This window comes from Schistocerca nitens, chromosome 8, assembly GCF_023898315.1.
Source record: "Schistocerca nitens isolate TAMUIC-IGC-003100 chromosome 8, iqSchNite1.1, whole genome shotgun sequence".
Lineage (NCBI taxonomy): Eukaryota > Metazoa > Arthropoda > Insecta > Orthoptera > Acrididae > Schistocerca > Schistocerca nitens.
The window spans coordinates 472395037-472414752 of record NC_064621.1 but is presented as its reverse complement, the minus strand read 5'-3'; the positions used below and the strand labels follow the sequence as shown (position 1 = coordinate 472414752).

Below are 19716 nucleotides of genomic sequence, written 5' to 3'. Positions count from 1 at the left end.
TTCAAACCACATCTGCGCAGACAAGTTGGAGCGTGTGGACAGGAGATGGCCGCAAATCTGGCGCGAAACAGCTGTTTGCTCAGTCTAGTGTTTGTATTTGTGCGCACAGGGCATTAAAATGGCTGATACTCGTCAGTGTTCTCGAGAGTTTGTAAATGAAATCATTGAAATATATAGAAACCACCCATGTTTGTGGAAGATTAAAAGTAAAGAATATAGTGACCGAGACAGAAAGACAGCAGCATACAATACTCTTATTGAAAAATAGCGGGCAGTTGACGCCTCGGAAACAAAAAAAAAAAAAAATTCGTTGCGAGCTGTTTACCGAAAAGCGTTATCCAAAGTTCAGAAATCTAGAAGATTTGGTGTAGGAGTAGATCAAGTATACCAGCCAACGTTATGGTATTTTGATCTGCTTGGCTTTCTTAGTGATCAAGAAACGCCAAGGCCAAGCAGGAGTACAATTGAAGATGAAATTAGAGTGTCAATGTGCGAGGAAATGGAACACGAGGTAATGTAAAACAATATATTTCACATACGTTTATCAAAGTTTATTCAAAAGAATATATTTGTGTGAAAACATAATAGAAAATTAACTGCTGTTATAAAAAGAACTCATCCTTCAAGACAGCGTAAATAGCTTCACATGAGTTGGGTATTATTTCACTCAACGCTTGTTTCGATATTGCAGTTGAAAATTCCAAATCGTTGCAGCTCCTTCCTGTTGCTAGGAATCTTAATGTTACCACCAACCGTTCATGAGGATAAATTGCCTTTCTCATACAAGTATTTTTTCTCATAACATGAGGGGTTACAAGCTTTAAGAGATAATTATAAGTTTCGACATCCATCCGCAAATAATTTCGCCAGTCGTTAGGTTCGCTCTGCAACTCTCGCAGTAAATTTACGTGAGAAAACTACTTTCGCTTTAGCAGCCACTGTCTACACCCTTTTTACCGCTTTCTCTGTTTCCTGCGGTTGGTGTGAATGTTTTTTGCAACACAAGTTGCGAACATAGACCACAACAGAACTTCCTCCATTTCTATATTTCAAAATAACTTAATTAAATTTTTGACGTTTACGGGAGCGTAGTCGCTTGTCACTGATATTTCTTTTCTACACCGACAGATGGCGGGCGAGTAGTAGATTGGGGTTTGTGTCGTGTGAACATACCACATTTGTAACGATCTATTGCATGTACAGACATCTGCACCGATGTCTGCACAGACAGATCGTTGCGTGTGGACCGGGCTTTAGACCTGTTGCATCTTTTAAGAGCTTTGCTAATAAAACGCAATCTTTGGCTCTCCTTCCCCACAACGCTATCTACCTTATCGTTGCAGTTTAAGTTGTTCGTAATCCCTAGGTATTTAGGTCAGTTGACAGCCACTATGTTTATGTGATTTTAACGTGTAACCGTCAATTGCTACTTTTCATGTCATACAGATATATTCTGAAGCATTTTGCAATTGGTTTTTATCTTCTGTTGATTTCGCCAGACAGTAAACAACAGCATCATCTGCAAATCATCTAGAAAGGCTGCTCAGATTCTTCCCTAAACTGTTTATGTAGATTAGGAAAGCAGATGACCTATAACACTTCCTTGGGAGAATGTCGTGTATCACCTCAGCTTCACTCGATGACTTTCCGTCAGTTACTACGAACTGGGACCTTTCTGACAAGATGATAATAAAATTACTATCTACGTGACTGTAAATAATTTCACTGGGATAAGAAGCTACTTTTGGACATGTTTTCTGCTCCGTTCAGCGCTAACTTGAAAAATATGCTTGTGCGTTACATTCTTCTTAGCATGATCTGTTTTGTTAGTGCTGCATAACGTGTTTGAGTCTTCCATTCGCACCGAGAAACCTAGTTTACTTAAACTATTACCACTTTTTTAACACTGGATCTCATCGATATAGCTCTTACCTCAGCAAATCTCGAAGAGTCCTTCCGTGGGTGTCTTTCTTGTCATTAAGCTATTGCTATTAGTACACTACTGGCCATTAAAATTGCTACACCAAGAAGAAATGCAGATGGTAAACAGGTATTCATTGGACGAACATATTATACTAGAACTGACACGTGGTTACATTTTCATGCAATTTGGGTGCATAGATCCTGAGAAATCAGCACCCAGAACAACCACCTCTGGCGGTAATAACGGCCTTGATACGCCTGGGCATTGAGTCAAACAGAGCTTGGATGGCGTGTACAGGTACAGCTGCCCATGGAGCTGCAACACGATACCACAGTTCATCAAGAGTAGTGACTGGCGTATTGTGACGAGCCAGTTGCTCGGCCACCATTGACCAGACGTTTTCAATTGGTTTGGTTCAAATGGCTCTGAGCACTATGGGACTTAACTTCTGAGGTCAGTCCCCTAGAACTTAGAACTACTTAAACCTAACTAACCTAAGGACATCACATACATCCATGCCCGAGGCATGATTCGAACCTGCGACCGTAGCGGTCGCGCGGTTCCAGACTGTAGCGCCTAGAACCGCTCGGCCACTCCGGCCGGCTTTCAATTGGTGAGACATCTGGAGAATGTGCTGGCCAGGGCAGCAGTCGAACACTTTCTGTATCCAGAAAGGCCCGTACAGGACCTGCAACATGCGGTCGTGCATTATCCTGCTGAAATGTAGGGTTTCGCAGGGATCGAATTAAGGGTTGAGCCACGGGTCGTAACACATCTGAAATGTAACGTCCACTGTTCCAAGTGCCGTCAATGCGAACAAGAGGTGACCGAGACGTGTAACCAATGTCACCCCATACCAACACGCCGGGTGATGCTGCTGCAAACGCCGAACTGTTCGTGCAGATGGTTGTTGTCTTGCAGCGGATAAGATGTCTGTCATCTCGACTGTTAGTGATACGAGGCCGTTGGGATCCAGCACGGCATTCCGTATTACCCTCCTGAACCCATCGATTCCATATTCTGCTATCAGTCATTTGATCTCGACCAACGCGAGCAGCAATGTCGCGATACGATAAACCGCAATCGCGATAGGCTACAATCCGACCTTTATCAAAGTCCTTACACTAGGCATCACAACAACGTTTCACCAGGCAACGCCGGTCAACTGCTGTTTGTGTATGAGAAATCGGTTGGAAACTTTCCTCATGTCAGCACGTTGTAGGTGTCGCCACCAGCGGCAACCTTGTGTGAATGTTCTGAAAAGCTAATTATTTGCGTATCACAGCATGTTCTTCCTGTCGGTTCAATTTCGCGTCTGTAGCACGTCATCTTCATGGTGTAGCAATTTTAATGGTCAGTAGTGTATATGTAAACAACGAAGCCTGCAAACTCTGTCTCGTTTATCCTAGTTTACAAATTTATTTGCTCTTCCTAAAACCTCGTTTCTAAACAAACGCCTGGAAGATGCCCCTGCATAGCGACTTTTGGTACGTCATGGTTCATTAAGGGCCACTCTATTAAGAGGAGGACACAAAAAGATGAGAATAGTCGTATGGCAGCCTCTTTATTAACAGATCATTGGAGACGAAATTGAAGTCAACATTGGACAACAATGGACCACAAAATAAGTCGTAGCCTTGTAGGGGAAAGAGATCCAATGTTTCTTTACTTCTGTTTATTTTGTTCACAGTTCAGCAATTTTCTGAATTGTTTACAACTGCAATAGCAGTATGTTGTTTCAAAACGATAATTCTTTTTTCATTACTTTTGTGGGGGAGCGGTGTGCAGATCCCAGTAGGAATTGCGTTGAAGCGACGGGAGTACCGCACGGAAGATTCACTTACTTGTAAAAGTTTGTGCCGAATAATTCAGACAATGACGGAAAGGTAGAATATTTTTGCGACTGGGGGAAAATAATCACAAAGAGTGTCCCACAGGGTCGTATTTTGGGTCCACTCCTTAGTTATATATGTGGATGATCTTCCATTTAACATTCAACAAGAAAAATTGGTACTTTTTGCAGACATTAGTAGTGTTGCAATAAATCCCATTAGAAAGAAAGCAACAGAAAAGTTGGTAGATGATATTTTCCAAAGAATTATTAAGTAGTTCTCTGGAGATTAACTCCCGTGAATTCGAAAAAAAAGAACACGCTACATTCAGTTCTACACAACAAATAGTCACGCCAACTAGTGATGTAGCGCATGAGTAGGTGTCAGTGAGTAGGGTAGCACGCTCAAAAATTTTTGGTGTACGTATTGATGAAAACATGAACTTGTAGAAGCATATTTCTAAGCTTCTCAAACAGTGAGGTTCAACCACTTCTGCTCTTCGTATAACTGCTAATCTTGCAAACAAACTTATCAACCTCCTGACATACACTCCTGGAAATGGAAAAAAGAACACATTGACACCGGTGTGTCAGACCCACCATACTTGCTCCGGACACTGCGAGAGGGCTGTACAAGCAATGATCACACGCACGGCACAGCGGACACACCAGGAACCGCGGTGTTGGCCGTCGAATGGCGCTAGCTGCGCAGCATTTGTGCACCGCCGCCGTCAGTGTCAGCCAGTTTGCCGTGGCATACGGAGCTCCATCGCAGTCTTTAACACTGGTAGCATGCCGCGACAGCGTGGACGTGAACCGTATGTGCAGTTGACGGACTTTGAGCGAGGGCGTATAGTGGGCATGCGGGAGGCCGGGTGGACGTACCGCCGAATTGCTCAACACGTGGGGCGTGAGGTCTCCACAGTACATCGATGTTGTCGCCAGTGGTCGGCGGAAGGTGCACGTGCCCGTCGACCTGGGACCGGACCGCAGCGACGCACGGATGCACGCCAAGACCGTAGGATCCTACGCAGTGCCGTAGGGGACCGCACCGCCACTTCCCAGCAAATTAGGGACACTGTTGCTCCTGGGGTATCGCCGAGGACCATTCGCAACCGTCTCCATGAAGCTGGGCTACGGTCCCGCACACCGTTAGGCCGTCTTCCGCTCACGCCCCAACATCGTGCAGCCCGCCTCCAGTGGTGTCGCGACAGGCGTGAATAGAGGGACGAATGTAGAGGTGTCGTCTTCAGCGATGAGAGTCGCTTCTGCCTTGGTGCCAATGATGGTCGTATGCGTGTTTGGCGCCGTGCAGGTGAGCGCCACAATCAGGACTGCATACAACCGAGGCACACAGGGCCAACACCCGGCATCATGGTGTGGGGAGCGATCTCCTACACTGGCCGTACACCACTGGTGATCGTCGAGGGGACACTGAATAGTGCACGGTACATCCAAACCGTCATCGAACCCATCGTTCTACCATTCCTAGACCGGCAAGGGAACTTGCTGTTCCAACAGGACAATGCACGTCCGCATGTATCCCGTGCCACCCAACGTGCTCTAGAAGGTGTAAGTCAACTACCCTGGCCAGCAAGATCTCCGGATCTGTCCCCCATTGAGCATGTTTGGGACTGGATGAAGCGTCGTCTCACGCGGTCTGCACGTCCAGCACGAACGCTGGTCCAACTGAGGCGCCAGGTGGAAATGGCATGGCAAGCCGTTCCACAGGACTACATGCAGCATCTCTACGATCGTCTCCATGGGAGAATAGCAGCCTGCATTGCTGCGAAAGGTGGATATACACTGTACTAGTACCGACATTGTGCATGCTCTGTTGCCTGTGTCTATGTGCCTGTGGTTCTGTCAGTGTGATCATGTGATGTATCTGACCCCAGGAATGTGTCAATAAAGTTTCCCCTTCCTGGGACAATGAATTCACGGTGTTCTTATTTCAATTTCCAGGAGTGTATTTTGCACACTTCCATTCAGTAATTGCGTACAGGATAGTTTTCTGAGGTAACTCACCCCTTGGAAATAATGTATTAATTGCATAAAAGCGAGCAACAAGAAAAATATGTAATGTTCACCCACGGACGATATGTAGGTACCTCTTCAAGGAGAAAAGCATTTTCACTGCGCATTCACAGTAGTTGTTTGGTTTTTGGGGCACTCTACGGTGCGGTCATCAGCACCCGTGCAAAGTCCCATTTTTTGCACAGTCCAATGTAGCCACTGTCACGAAGGACGATGATGAAATGATGAGGACAACACAAACACCCAGTCCCTGGGCTGACGAAGTCACCAACCGGGTGGGAATCGTGATCCAGAGGCAAGAACGCTAGCCACTAGACCACGAACGACAGCGCATACATTCGCTAATCAAATTCCTCATTAATAATCCATCACAACTTAAGAAGAACAGTGATGTACATACCTACACCTCTGGAGAGAAAAGTGACCTTCATTACCCACGGTCAAAGCTGTCAGTGGCTCAGACATGTTCAATATGCAGCAACAAACAATTTTGATGACTTGCCCAATAATATAAAATGTCTAACAAGGAGCGAAGCAAGTTTTAAATCTAATTTGAAATCACTTCTCCTGAACAACTCCATCTATTCCATTCTGAAAACTGATAGCCAGTAAAAAGAAAGTGAAGTTGCATGCGTAGGACTAAAAATAATAATGTGTTCATAAACGTGAATACTTATCATGTTTCCTATCATGTAGGTTGACTAGTTCCACATCATTTCGATAAACGAAACCTTCAAATGGTCTATGGAACATCTAACTAAATAACTAACTATGCTAGTCAATGTCAGATTGTGTAGTAAGTAGATTCCGATGTAAGTAAGTTAATTTTATTGGATGCAAAGAGTTAGAGAGAAATGAAAGGCTAAGTGAAAGAATCTGACTGTCATTTCTATAGCCCGTATCGTTTAGTTTCATCGCATTATGTAAAACTCGATCAATTTACAATCTTTTCAAAACACACTCTGAAATTCACTGTAATTAATTAAGTAAAACTTTGAAATGTATTATTCAGAACTTCTAGTGGCGGAGTGAATCGTGATGCTCATTAATGCAGATAAAATGCTAAAAAACTTCGTAGTTGATTATAGTAACCATGATGAGTTTGGTATGTTGAAGTGGATGACTTTGTTTGATTGATTTCCCATCAACTGACACTATACAAGTGAATCATCCACTAAAATAGTTTCTCTGTACTTCTGGTTTCTTCCACTGCTCACTTTACGTTCACATCCTCCTAGTCCACCATTATTTATGTTACACCTTGTACGCCGGCCGCAGTGGTCTCGCGGTTCTAGGCGCGCAGTCCGGAACCGTGCGACTGCTACGGTCGCAGGTTCGAATCCTGCCTCGGGCACGGATGTGTGTGATGTCCTTAGGTTAGTTAGGTTTAAGTAGTTCTAAGTTCTAGGGGACTGATGACCACAGCAGTTGAGTCCCATAGTGCTCAGAGCCATTTGAACACATTGTACAATATACTCAAAGCCATTGATACTTCCCAGAAAACAGCAGCTAGTGTGAGATTCGACTCATCTGTATGGTCAACTTGTAACACAAAACCTTGCTCGTAGATACAGCTGCCTTTTCTATTCATATCACGGACAGCTGACGGATTTATCTACCGTAACCAGTTTACACGCATTGATATACATCAATACAACACGCTTGTTTATGGTATACGTTTTGATGAAACTTGAGTAACACGGTGTTCAACATCATGCACCCTCAGGTGCTTTCCTGCTTCGTTAAGATGTTGTAAATACGTCGAATCGTATCATTTATCTCAGTCCCACTGCCACTAACCAAACCCATTTTTGCAATTCATTGCTTTTTCTATATTTTGTAGAAACATTGTAGACACTGCCTTCAGGCGTCCTGTATGACGCTATTATATATATATATATATATATATATATATATATATATATATATATATATATATATATATATATTACGGAGATATCTGTCGGTAGAGCCCAGCAAAAATTAACAAATTAACAGCGAATCTAGAGGGGACTTTCGTAATGCTCCTGTTTGCCGGAGAAGCACATCCTTGTGCAAACCAGAAAGGTTACACACACTGCAAAAAAAAGTACCTGCGTTCCCACAAACAGCTTTGCTGTACCGTCTCTCTAGATCAAGGACTTGTAACCACTTATGATCGCTTGCCTAAGAAGGCCACATACGTCGTTCAGGGCACTGATCGTAAGTTCCAGACCCTTAAAACGTCTCTACAGGAGCCGTTCCATTAGTTCTGTTGAGATAGCTTCGGCTTTCCGACACTTCATAGCACCTCGCCATACCCACACCCTGGCATCGGATCGCCACATTGTGTACCGTGATTCGTCACTCCACATAACGTTTTTCCGCTGTTCAATGAGGCAGTGTTAACGCTCCTTACACCAAACGAGGTGTCGTTTGGCATTTACCGGAGTGATGTGTGGCTTATGAGCAGCCTCTCGACCATGAAATCCAAGTTTTCTCACCTCCCGCCTAACTGTCATAGTGCAGTTTGGAATTACTTTGTGATGGTCTGGACTGGTGTTTGCCTATTACACATTACGACCCTCTTCAACTGTCGGACGAATCTGTCAGTGAACAGACGAGGTCGGCCTGTACTCTATTGTGCTATACGTGTCCCTTCACGTTTCCACTTCACTATCACATCGGAAACAGTAGTCCTAGGGATGTTTAGGAGCATGGAAATCTCACGTACAGACGTATGACCACATTCGGAGTCGGTGAGTTCCGCGGAGCGCCCCATTCTGCTCTCTCACGATGTCTAATGACTACTGAGGTCGCTGATACGGAGTACCTGGCAGTAGGTGGCAGAACAATGCACCCAATATGAAGAGGTATGTTTTGGGGGGTGTCCGGATACTTCAGATCACATAGTCTTGATACGGGCAAGCCTTCAGGCCCAGATTGTATACCGATTAGGTTCCTTTCAGATTACGCTGATACAATAGCTCCCTAGTTAGCAATCATATACAACCGCTCGCTCCCCGATAGATCTGTACCTACAGATTGTAAAATTGCGCAGGTCGCACCAGTGTTTAAGAAAGGTAGTAGGAGTAATCCATCGAACTACAGACCTATATCATTGACGTCGGTTTGCAGTAGGGTTTTGGAGTATATGCTGTATTCAAACATTATGAATCACCTCGAAGGGAACGATCTATTGATACGTAATCAGCATGGTTTCAGAAAACATCGTTCTTGTGCAACGCAGCTAGCTCTTTATTCGCACGAAGTAATGGCCGCTATCGACAGGGGATCTCAAGTTGATTCCGTATTTCTAGATTTCCGGAAAGCTTTTGACACCGTTCCTCACAAGCGACTTCTAATCAAGCTGCGGGCCTATGGGGTATCGTCTCAGTTGTGCGACTGGATTCGTGATTTCCTGTCAGGAAGGTCGCAGTTCGTAGTTAGACGGCAAATCATCGAGTAAAACTGAAGTGATATCAGGTGTTCCCCAGGGAAGCGTCCTGAGACCTCTGCTGTTCCAGATCTATATAAATGACCTAGGTGACAATCTGAACAGTTCTCTTAGGTTGTTCGCAGATGATGCTGTAATTTACCGTTTAGTAAGGTCATCCGAAGACCAGTATCAGTTGCAAAGCGATTTAGAAAAGATTGCTGTATGGTGTGGCAGGTGGCAGTTGACGCTAAATAACGAAAAGTGTAAGGTGATCCACATTAGTTCCAAAAGAAATCCGTTGGAATTCGATTACTCGATAAATAGTACAATTCTCAAGGCTGTCAATTCAACTAAGTACCTGGGTGTTAAAATTACGAACAACTTCAGTTGGAAAGACCACATAGATAATATTGTGGGGAAGGCGAGCCAAAGGTTGCGTTTCATTGGCAGGACACTTAGAAGATGCAACAAGTCCACTAAAGAGACAGCTTACACTACACTCGTTCGTCCTCTGTTAGAATATTGCTGCGCGGTGTGGGATCCTTACCAGGTGGGATTGACGGAGGACATCGAAAGGGTGCAAAAAAGGGCAGCTCGTTTTGTATTATCACGTAATAGGGGAGAGAGTGTGGCAGATATGATACGCGAGTTGGGATGGAAGTCATTAAAGCAAAGACGTTTTTCGTTGCGGCGAGATCTATTTACGAGATTTCAGTCACCAACTTTCTCTTCCGAATTCGAAAATATTTTGTTGAGCCCAACCTACAAAGGTAGGAATGATCATCAAAATAAAACAAGAGAAATCAGAGCTCGAACAGAAAGGTTTAGGTGTCGTTTTTCCCGCGCGCTGTTCGGGAGTGGAATGGTAGAGATATAGTATGATTGTGGTTCGATGAACCCTCTGCCAAGCACTTAAATGTGAATTGCAGAGTAATGATGTAGATGTAGATGTAGTGTACATACCTGGGCAACGCCGGGTACTCAGCTAGTATTTAAATAAGGTTAATGGCGTGGAAGCTTCCATATAGCGGCGAACAGACTTTTTGCTGGATTCTCAACGTCGCAGCTTTGAGCATTTTAGATTTACACCCAGCGTTCCATTGAAGACAAATGAATGCACTGAGACGTGTCGGTATTACAGAATGGAGAACCGGTTCAGCGTGCGCAGAGTGGAAGGCATGGAGGAGGGCAAAGCCAGCGAGGGCGGCGGGGGCGGCGCGACGGACGTGTTCACGGCGACGTCGACGACGTGCCTGGTGACGGAGCCGCGCCGCCGCTCGTCGCTGCAGCAGCTGACGATGGAGGCGCTGCCCCGCCTCGACAACTACCGCCAGTGGGGCATGAAGCGGCCGTCGCTGGGGGCCCTGCACGGCGAGACGGCGCTCGCCGCCACCGCCGAGGAGCGGGTGCGTCTCCACACATACCACTCAGCGCTGCCGCCTGCTTTCACACGCTCCACTGAGAGATGTAAACTGGGCACACACATTTTCGCTGTCTGCTTTGTTATTGCACACGTAACAACTAATACGTTGATAAATGGATGAGATAACATACAGGGTGTTACAAAAAGGTACGGCCAAACTTTTAGGAAACATTCCTCACACACAAATAAAGAAAAGATGTTATGTGGACATGTGTCCGGAAACGCTTAATTTCCATGTTAGAGCTCATTTTAGTTTCGTCAGTATGTACAGAACTTCCTCGATTCACCGCCAGTTGGCCCAATTGAAGGAAGGTAATGTTGACTTCGGTGCTTGTGTTGACATACGACTCATTGCTCTACAGTACTAGCATCGAGCACTTCAGTACGTAGCATCGACAGGTTAGTGTTCATCACGAATGTGGTTTTGCAGTCAGTGCAATGTTTACAAATGCGGAGTTGGCAGATGCCCATTTGATGTATGGATTAGCACGGGGCAATAGCCGTGGCGCGGTACGTTTGTATCGAGACTGATTTCCAGAACGAAGGTGTCCCGACAGGAAGACGTTAGAAGCAATTGATCGGCGTCTTAGGGAGCACGGAACATTACGGCCTATGACTCGCGACTGGGGAAGACCTAGAACGACGAGGATACCTGCAATGGACGAGGCAATTCTTCGTGCAGTTGACGATAACCCTAATGTCAGCGTCAGAGAAGTTGCTGCTGGACAAGGTAACGTTGACCACGTCACTGTTTGGAGAGTGCTACGGGAGAACCAGTTGTTTCCGTACCATGTACAGCGTGTGCAGGCACTATCAGCAGCTGATTTGCCTCCACGGGTACACTTCTGCGAATGGTTCATCCAACAATGTGTCAATCCTCATTTCAGTGCAAATGTTCTCTTTACGGATGAGGCTTCATTCCAACGTGATCAAATTGTAAATTTTCACAACCAACATGTGTGGGCTGACGAGAATCCGCACGCAATTGTGCAATCAAGTCATCAACACAGATTTTCTGTGAACGTTTGGGCAGCCATTGTTGGTGATGTCTTGATTGGCCCCATGTTCTTCCACCTACGCTCAATGGAGCACGTTATCACGATTTCATACGGGATACTCTACCTCTGCAGCTAGAACATGTGCTTTTACAAGTACGACACAACATGTGGTTCGTGCACGATGGAGCTCCTGCACATTTCAGGTCGAAGTGTTCGTACGCTTCTCAACAACAGATTCGGTGACCGATGGATTGGTAGAGGCGGACCAATTCCATGGCCTCCACGCTCTCCTGACCTCAACCCTCTTGACTTTTATTTATGGGGGCATTTGAAAGCTCTTGTCTACGCAACCCCGGTACCAAATGTAGAGACTCTTCGTGCTCGTATTGTGGACGGCTGTGATACAATACGCCATTTCCAGGGCTGCATCAGCGCATCAGGGATTCCATGCGACGGAGGGTGGATGCATGTATCCTTGCTAACGGAGGACATTTTGAACATTTCCTGTAACAAAGTGTTTGAAGTCACGCTGGTACGTTCTGTTGCTGTGTGTTTCCATTCCATGATTAATGTGATTTGAAGAGAAGTAATAAAATGAGCTCTAACATGGAAAGTAAGCGTTTCCGGACACATGCCCACATAACATATTTTCTTTCTTTGTGTGTGAGGAATGTTTCCTGAAAGTTTGGCCGTACCTTTTTGTAACACCCTGTATATTGCTACGAAAAGATCCCTGAAATACTTTTTAGGGATGCTGTGCTGTGACTTTCTTTGGATCATTAATTTTCAACAAAACAAAATATATTATGTTCTTATTATTTTGGATCTGGCTTCCTATAAAAGGAACATTGTTCCGTTACTGTAACTCGCTATAAAGTTTAACGTATCTTCCTTAATTTACAGTTATTGAAAAGGTTATTGAAAATTATTTCGTTATCAATACTGATGTTACAGTACACAATATTTGTTAAACATCAAAATTTTGCAGTGGATTTTTGTTAACATTAAAACACCAATAAGTAGCAGGGCTAACACGAGAACATGAGGCTATTATCAGAGAAAAAATGTTTTTGCTGTAATGTTTGCCAGACTAGAACTACGTACAGCAAGATTTCTTTTCTGCCATGAAGGTAAATTATCTTTTTGCACTGTTAATAATCTATCATCCGCAGCCCGCGTCCACCTGTAGAACACATCATAAAATCTGCTGCTCTGCTCTGCAATCCCGAAAGCTGAAAGAAATAATTTTAGTTCACTATTACCTGTCCGCTTCTTTGCAGTATGACTGGTTTCATTTAATGCAGTCTGAATGCGCCGCGGCAGAGGCTCGTTCGTTCGTAGCGCAGCTCTGCACCACGAATAATATTTAAATAGCTGAAAAGTCTTAAAAGGATGGGATGAAATACCAGGCAAGTTTATTACAAATCATAATGCAAGTTTTCACTAAGTAACTCTATTCAAAACATTTAGACAGATTAAATTCTTACACACCTTTACATTCAGTACCTACTGGCGTCCTTCTCTCAATCTTCACAAAAGAATGCTACACAAGCATACAATATACCGACACAGGCTCTTCCTACTCACGTAACTCCGAAAATACGACAGAGAAATTAGTGCTCGGTCACTACTATTTATACTCGCTGTGACATATTCTCATCTTTGTTTGGTATCGTCTGTGGCGGTTTCAGTACTCGACGACACTGATATTATCTTAAAAAAAAACTCGGTACATAATTCTGTACAAGTATAAAACGTGACACATAATGGTGTCTCTTTATTAAATAAAGTTCACACAATCATTGTCCACGCAATTACAATCACCCAGTTCAATTATTCTTTTCTCTCTTTTTTTACCACATATAATGTGTGTTTTGGCAGGAGACGTTACAACATACAGAGGGGTCCATAAAAATGTAGACACTTTTTGATAGTCAGTATTAGTGGAACAAAATGACAAACCGTTACAATTCTTGCACGGGGGAACATTATTTTGTGTGTACAATGTTACCCCCATTAGCAACCAAACAACGACGATGTCGGTGAACTCTTAACCGAACCGTGGCTGTCAGTGCTACCGGTATCACAGCCACAGATGTCTCGATGGTTTCTCGTAGCTCGTTCAGTGTAGCTATTTTCTGTTGTTAATTTCATTTTTCAAGGTCCCCCATAGCTAGGAGTTAAGAGGAGTAAGGTCTGGAGATGGTAGTGGGTACTTATCAGCTCCTCTTCGATCTATCCATCGTCCAGATAGATTTCCATTCATGTAGGTTCTTACATCTCTATGGTAGTGAGGCGGAGTGCCATCTTGTAGGTAAAATCTTACATTTTCAAACACCTCTCGGATGGCTGGTAAAAATCGATTGCAGCATATGAAGATCCATCTGCGAGCTAACATCCCAAAGATGTTCGGGCTCACATGCGATTCCTCTTCGTCGGGCCGTGCGGTTCTAGGCGCTTCAGTCCGGAACCGCGAGCCTGCTACGGTCGCAGGTTCGAATCCTGCCTCGGGCATGGATGTGTGTGATGTCCTTAGGTTAGTTAGGTTTAAGTAGTTCTAAGTTATAGGGGACTGATGACCTCAGATGTTAAGTCCCATAGTGCTCAGAGCCATTTCAACCTCTTCGTCGAAATGTCTTGGCTCAAACTCGTCTAGGGGTTGAACCGCACGTGTCGCATTACACGTCCTACATTAGACACTTGTGACCCATTGGTTAAATTGTCTGGCTGATGGCAAGTTTGCGAAATACAAAGTTACTGTAACATACAATGACAGTAATAATAATACCAGGAGCTAAATTAACGCCCCATAAACGATGTAGGTCATACATTTGCGATTTGGTTAGAATAATGTTTATTCAGAAAGGAAAGTAATAGCGAAAGTGGTCGTATTTAGAATTACTGTTACTCTCGAGCGCATATCCATTTGACACAGTTCGATCATTCACAATCTCATCGCGAAACACAATAGTCCACCTCGATATTTACACGAAAAGTTAAGAGTTCACTCCAGGAGCGCGGCTGCTCACCGCTCAGAGACTAAGTCCCTCGATACCACACAACGCGACATTTTCTAAGACATTTCACTTCCTAGTTGCCTAAAGACCGACTGCCCGCTTTCGCGTCTCAATCCGAACTGTTCCCTTTGGTGTCTAGACCAGCAGTGTCCGCTTTCGCATTTTAATGATACGCTTCTAAATGAAATGTCGATCGTTAAGATCGACCAAAATGTTTAGATTTTTGCATTCAGGTCTTTGCTACGAAACTTGTTAATTTCACTTTAACAGTAAATCCTAAACTATTATGGATATGATCAATATTCAAGTTTTATTGGGATAGCCATGAAAATTTATGGAGGATGGCAGATTAAAATTACTGTGGCTTGATTTCCTGCATTACTGCAGAATTAAATAGTTTCCATAAATGTTTCCCTTTATAGTCGATCTTAGGTCCGCCATATTTAACACTGCTACGTCTCCTCGGCCACAAAAGATTTCTACTGTGTTTCCCTAAGACGTAGGTTCTCATCTGTCTCACTCGCACACTACAGCGCTTGGGCTTCAATAGAGAATAGACGCCTGTGAGTTTCCCCATCTCGTGGTGAATCTACGCTCTTTGTGGCATCCGGTCCTGGACGACAGAGTTCGTTTCACAATTCCTGAAGGCTGACTCTTTCGGCCATATACTTAAATGAGAGCGAAATGCTCGTTAACTCACACATCTCACGAGTTACAGTACCTCCAAAGAAGAAAGGGCCAATCAGACAGTCCAATGACTGACCACACCACACTTTAACACCCAGTAGATTAACATGTTTGTCATCTGAACGTGAAGGTTTTCAGGAGCCCAGTACACGCAGCTGTGGCTGTTTACAGTACCGTTCTGTCTGAACTGTGCCTCGTCAGACCAGATAAACATTCCTGAAAACAGTTCCCCCTCCCGAAGCATACCTCCAAACCACTCGCAGTATTGTACCCTTCAATCTGGGTTGTCCTCGTTCATAGCGTGCAACCTTCAGAATTTTTCGTACGCTTGATCGGCTTACCCCGCATTCACGTGCACCCTGCTTCACAGATTTTTGATGTGACCTAGATATTGTTACAACTCAGTAGCGCTGGAAGCTAGACTTGATGTTCTTGGTCGGACAGACCTTTCCTTATGCACGTCCTGAACAGTAACGTCAGCTTAAAATTTACCCCGACTACGATAAATTGTTGTACGAGTTGGTGGCTGAGTTCCGTACACATTACGCCATTGCTGTTGTACCTCCAACATGTTTTCGTACTTCCAGTACCACTTCAATAAGGTCTTGCATTGCTCAAGCGACAAGCTTTCTTCACTCATTGCTACATTGTCATATGCTGGAAAACGTTTCCCGAGATCTGTTGAGAAAACAATGGACTACGTTACCACGCAAAATTGCAATCATTTTGTCACAAAAATAGTTACTATCTAAGAGTGTCTACATTTTTCTGGAGGGAGGGGGAGTTAAATGAAATCCTTAATTTTTTAATTGAAGAAAAGTTGAACACATGTATGTCATTTTTCGATATAGTTCTGCCTGTCGTTCAACACATCTGTTAACACACCTACACTCTCCGATGTATAAAAGGTTTTGTGAGATGTGTACCTAGTGCTCCACAGTTAATGGAAAGAAGACATCAATTCCGAAAAACAATGTTTAACTAAAAAATACAGGTAGTTATATTTTGATCGTTACTGTACGGGGTTTTGTTAAGTACAACGATCGAAATATAAAAGTATTCACTGTCAATAGTAATAATTTTGAATAATTAAAATGGTTGATTAAATTTAGATTGCATAATAATTACGGTTGCCAGCTCAAAAACAGCAAAAGTTAAATTTGCTTAATGACTGACATCACTTTGAAATCATGTATGCGTAATAGCTGGAAGGGAATAATAATGCAGCAACTGAACAGAATGCACTCGCGCGAGCTTGGATGTTGAAGGCACGTGTAACATCGACGATATTAATTTGGGATACAAATGTTATTTATAATTACGAACGCCAATAATAGGTAATGACCAGCAACATTTTATGTAAATTGCACTGAATTATGTAACTCACGGTAACGTTGTCTGTCTGAAAATTTACTAGAACGTGACCAGAACAAATTACTTTTTCTCAATTGTTCCTTTCAAATTAAGATCGTAAATGGTTTCATTTATAGCTACAACCATTTAGCACTGCCATGTTACGAGGATATAAGTACATGAATTTTTGTGTAAAACACAACATAAATTCATAAAATTACTTTGGCTGAAATAGCATCGACACTTTTGTCATTGAAATATAAATTGCTTTTAAATAACGTTTGGGTTGGCAAATTGCTTGCAGTAGTGGTGCTACACTTTATGAAGAACTGTAATTACTGCTGCCTCTGATTCCAACAATTATGCCAATGAAAGTTAACTTCATAATTAATTGGTTTTATCATCTTTAAATTATTTCTTTCACTTGTGACTTTCTCGGTAGGTTTGGTGATAGACTGGGACCCGGCTGATGGTTAATGACTTGGGTCAGCTTCATTCACAAAGTTTATGATCTGGCTAAACAATATTATAACGTTCAAAAGAATAAACTAATACGCTGGCGGGCCTTGTAAACAACTACAAAATAATGGCCTGAGCTCTCATAGTGAATAGCTTATGGTGCGATGCAATGCTTTTTACAGTAGCCATTATTGGCAACAGGCCCTTCTTGGTTAGCGAGCAGAATGAGTAGCTTTGGGCAGACAGTAATCTTCCTTAATTACCACTACTTCTTATAGCCATGTACCTTGCCCCATACACGTGCTTGCCTTGCCGCATATTACAAAACCAACTGTAGAACAATTTCCATCCGGCTTTAATGCGCCAACATTTCACGTCTGTATCCCACTTCAGATGATTCGCAACTCTCTTCTTTACCTCCAGTACCACGACTGCGGGCGGTCACGGCAACGATTTTATTGCTACATTAAAAGATATTCTTTGCGCTCCGCACTGTATGAATTTCCCTGACACTGCCAGCGTGAAAATACAAAGCTTTGACAAAGCTTTTTTTTTGTTCTGCTAACATCGTATTACATTTTCATAAACAATAATTATTGCCGCGCGAGATTAGCCGAACGGTCTAAGGCGCTTCAGTCATGGATTATGCGGCTCGTCCCGGCGGAGGTTCGAGTCCTCCCTCGGGCATGGGTGTGTGTGTTTGTCCTTAGGATAATTTAAGTTAAGTAGTGTGTAAGTTTAGGGACTGATGACCTTAGCACTTAAGTCCCATAAGATTTCACACACATTTGAACACACAATAATTATTGACAAAACTCACAAATACATACAATTACAAAATATTGTTTTAAAGTCATAGAATCAAGTGACTGTAAACTAAGTGAGGAACTGTGTTGTAGCCGGCCGCGGTGGCCGTGCGGTTCTAGGTACTGCAGTCCGGAACCGCGGGACTGCTACGGTCGCAGGTTCGAATCCTGCCTCGGGCATGGATGTGTGTGATGTCCTTAGGTTAGTTAGGTTTAAGTAGTTCTAAGTTCTAGGGGACTGATGACCTCAGCAGTTTAGCCCCATAGTGCTCAGAGCCATTTGAACCATTTATTTGAAAACAACTGATTGTCAGTTACTGGAAAACAATCGACTCATTCCGTTGTAGTCTTACGTTATCAGTTGAATTATTCATTCATTCTTTTGAGTGAAGTCAGTCTATGAGAGCAACGAAATGGAAATAATCGAATCTGTCGTTTGTAGTTTTACGGATCAGTTGAATTATTTATTATTCATCCATTTCTTTCGCGTGAAACCCGTCTCTGAGGACAGCCGAATGAAAAGGTCGACAATATCTGGTGCTGTTTTGGGTACTGACTGAGTTATTCATCCTTTCTTTTCCAGTGACACCAAAAGTTTTTCTGTTTGCTGAAGCACGTATTCCATTCGTTCATCAATTGAAACCAGTATTTAGTGGTTTAGTTGACTCAGTTATCCACCTATGCATCCGAGTGAAACCAGTCTGTAGTACTTTCATTAGGTGAAGTAAAAGCAATGGTATACATTTCAAACAAGGGTACACGTACCCCCAGAGAGTAGCCCCACCACTCAGGTCTACGTGAAAATATCCTAGTGCGCACGCCAGAGTTTAAATCGATCATTATTTAATTATGTACTGAAGGTTCGGAGAATAAAGATGAGCAAGCACAAAAGTTCTCTTAGGGGTATGTGAAGAATAAGGGAACACGTTGCCAGATTTTTGCGACTGTTTTCATGTCCATGGAGTTAGCGCCACGTCGACGTCCTGCTGCTGGCAAGGCCAGGGCGGCAGACGACGGGAGGAGGTAGCTACTGAACACTAACGCAGGTCCCGGCAGCACTGCGCTCAAATCGGCCACGGTGCCACCTCCTCGCGTCGGCTGTAACCCTGGCCCTGATAGCAGCACGAGACGGGCTACGGGGCCTACGTCACGCGCCAATTCCCACAGGAAAGAGTGTGAAACGAATGGAAAACATTCACATTAATTAACTGACGTAACCGATTGACACTTGTGTCAGTCGGCTGTCTCACATTAAATGAAAAAATTCAAACTTGGAGAGTGACGTGCCCATTCCCACAGAAAATAGTGAACCGAATGGAAGAAACATTCACATTAATTAACTGACGTAACTGATTGACACTTGTGTCAGTCGGCTGTCTCACATTAAATGAAAAAATTCAAACCTGGAGAGTGACGTGGCGGCACACTAGTTTCATTCGATCGTTTCATTCAACAGAAAGAACCGGCTGAACGAAAAAACTCGACTGGTCAATAGATCAGTTGCTGAAGACAGTTCTTAATCCCATCACTAGTCACCGCCTGTAGGGCATTCTTACTTCACTGGTAATAACAGTACTGTCAACTTACAGAACAATGGCGCCAAATGTCGATTTTTAATTACATTTCTGAGGTGTCCATTTGACTCGTCGTAGTATTAGTAGTAGTAGAAACAGTACAGTGATGTGTAGTTCAAGACAGAGTAGCGTTCCAACCAACAGCTTTACCCCGCAGTCTGTCTTTTAACATTCAAAATGGTTTACTAG

General features: G+C 43.5%; 1 protein-coding gene across 1 annotated transcript in view; it reads left to right on the top strand.

Moving 5' to 3' along the window:
* The window catches only part of LOC126199202 (bumetanide-sensitive sodium-(potassium)-chloride cotransporter), a 316749-nt gene that overhangs the window by 82400 nt on the left and 214633 nt on the right, over positions 1 to 19716 (top strand). The window contains exon 2 of the mRNA XM_049935981.1: positions 10352 to 10616. Coding sequence (XP_049791938.1) covers positions 10353 to 10616 — 264 coding nt within the window. The 5' untranslated portion in view covers position 10352. The remainder of the gene's footprint in view (positions 1 to 10351; positions 10617 to 19716) is intronic.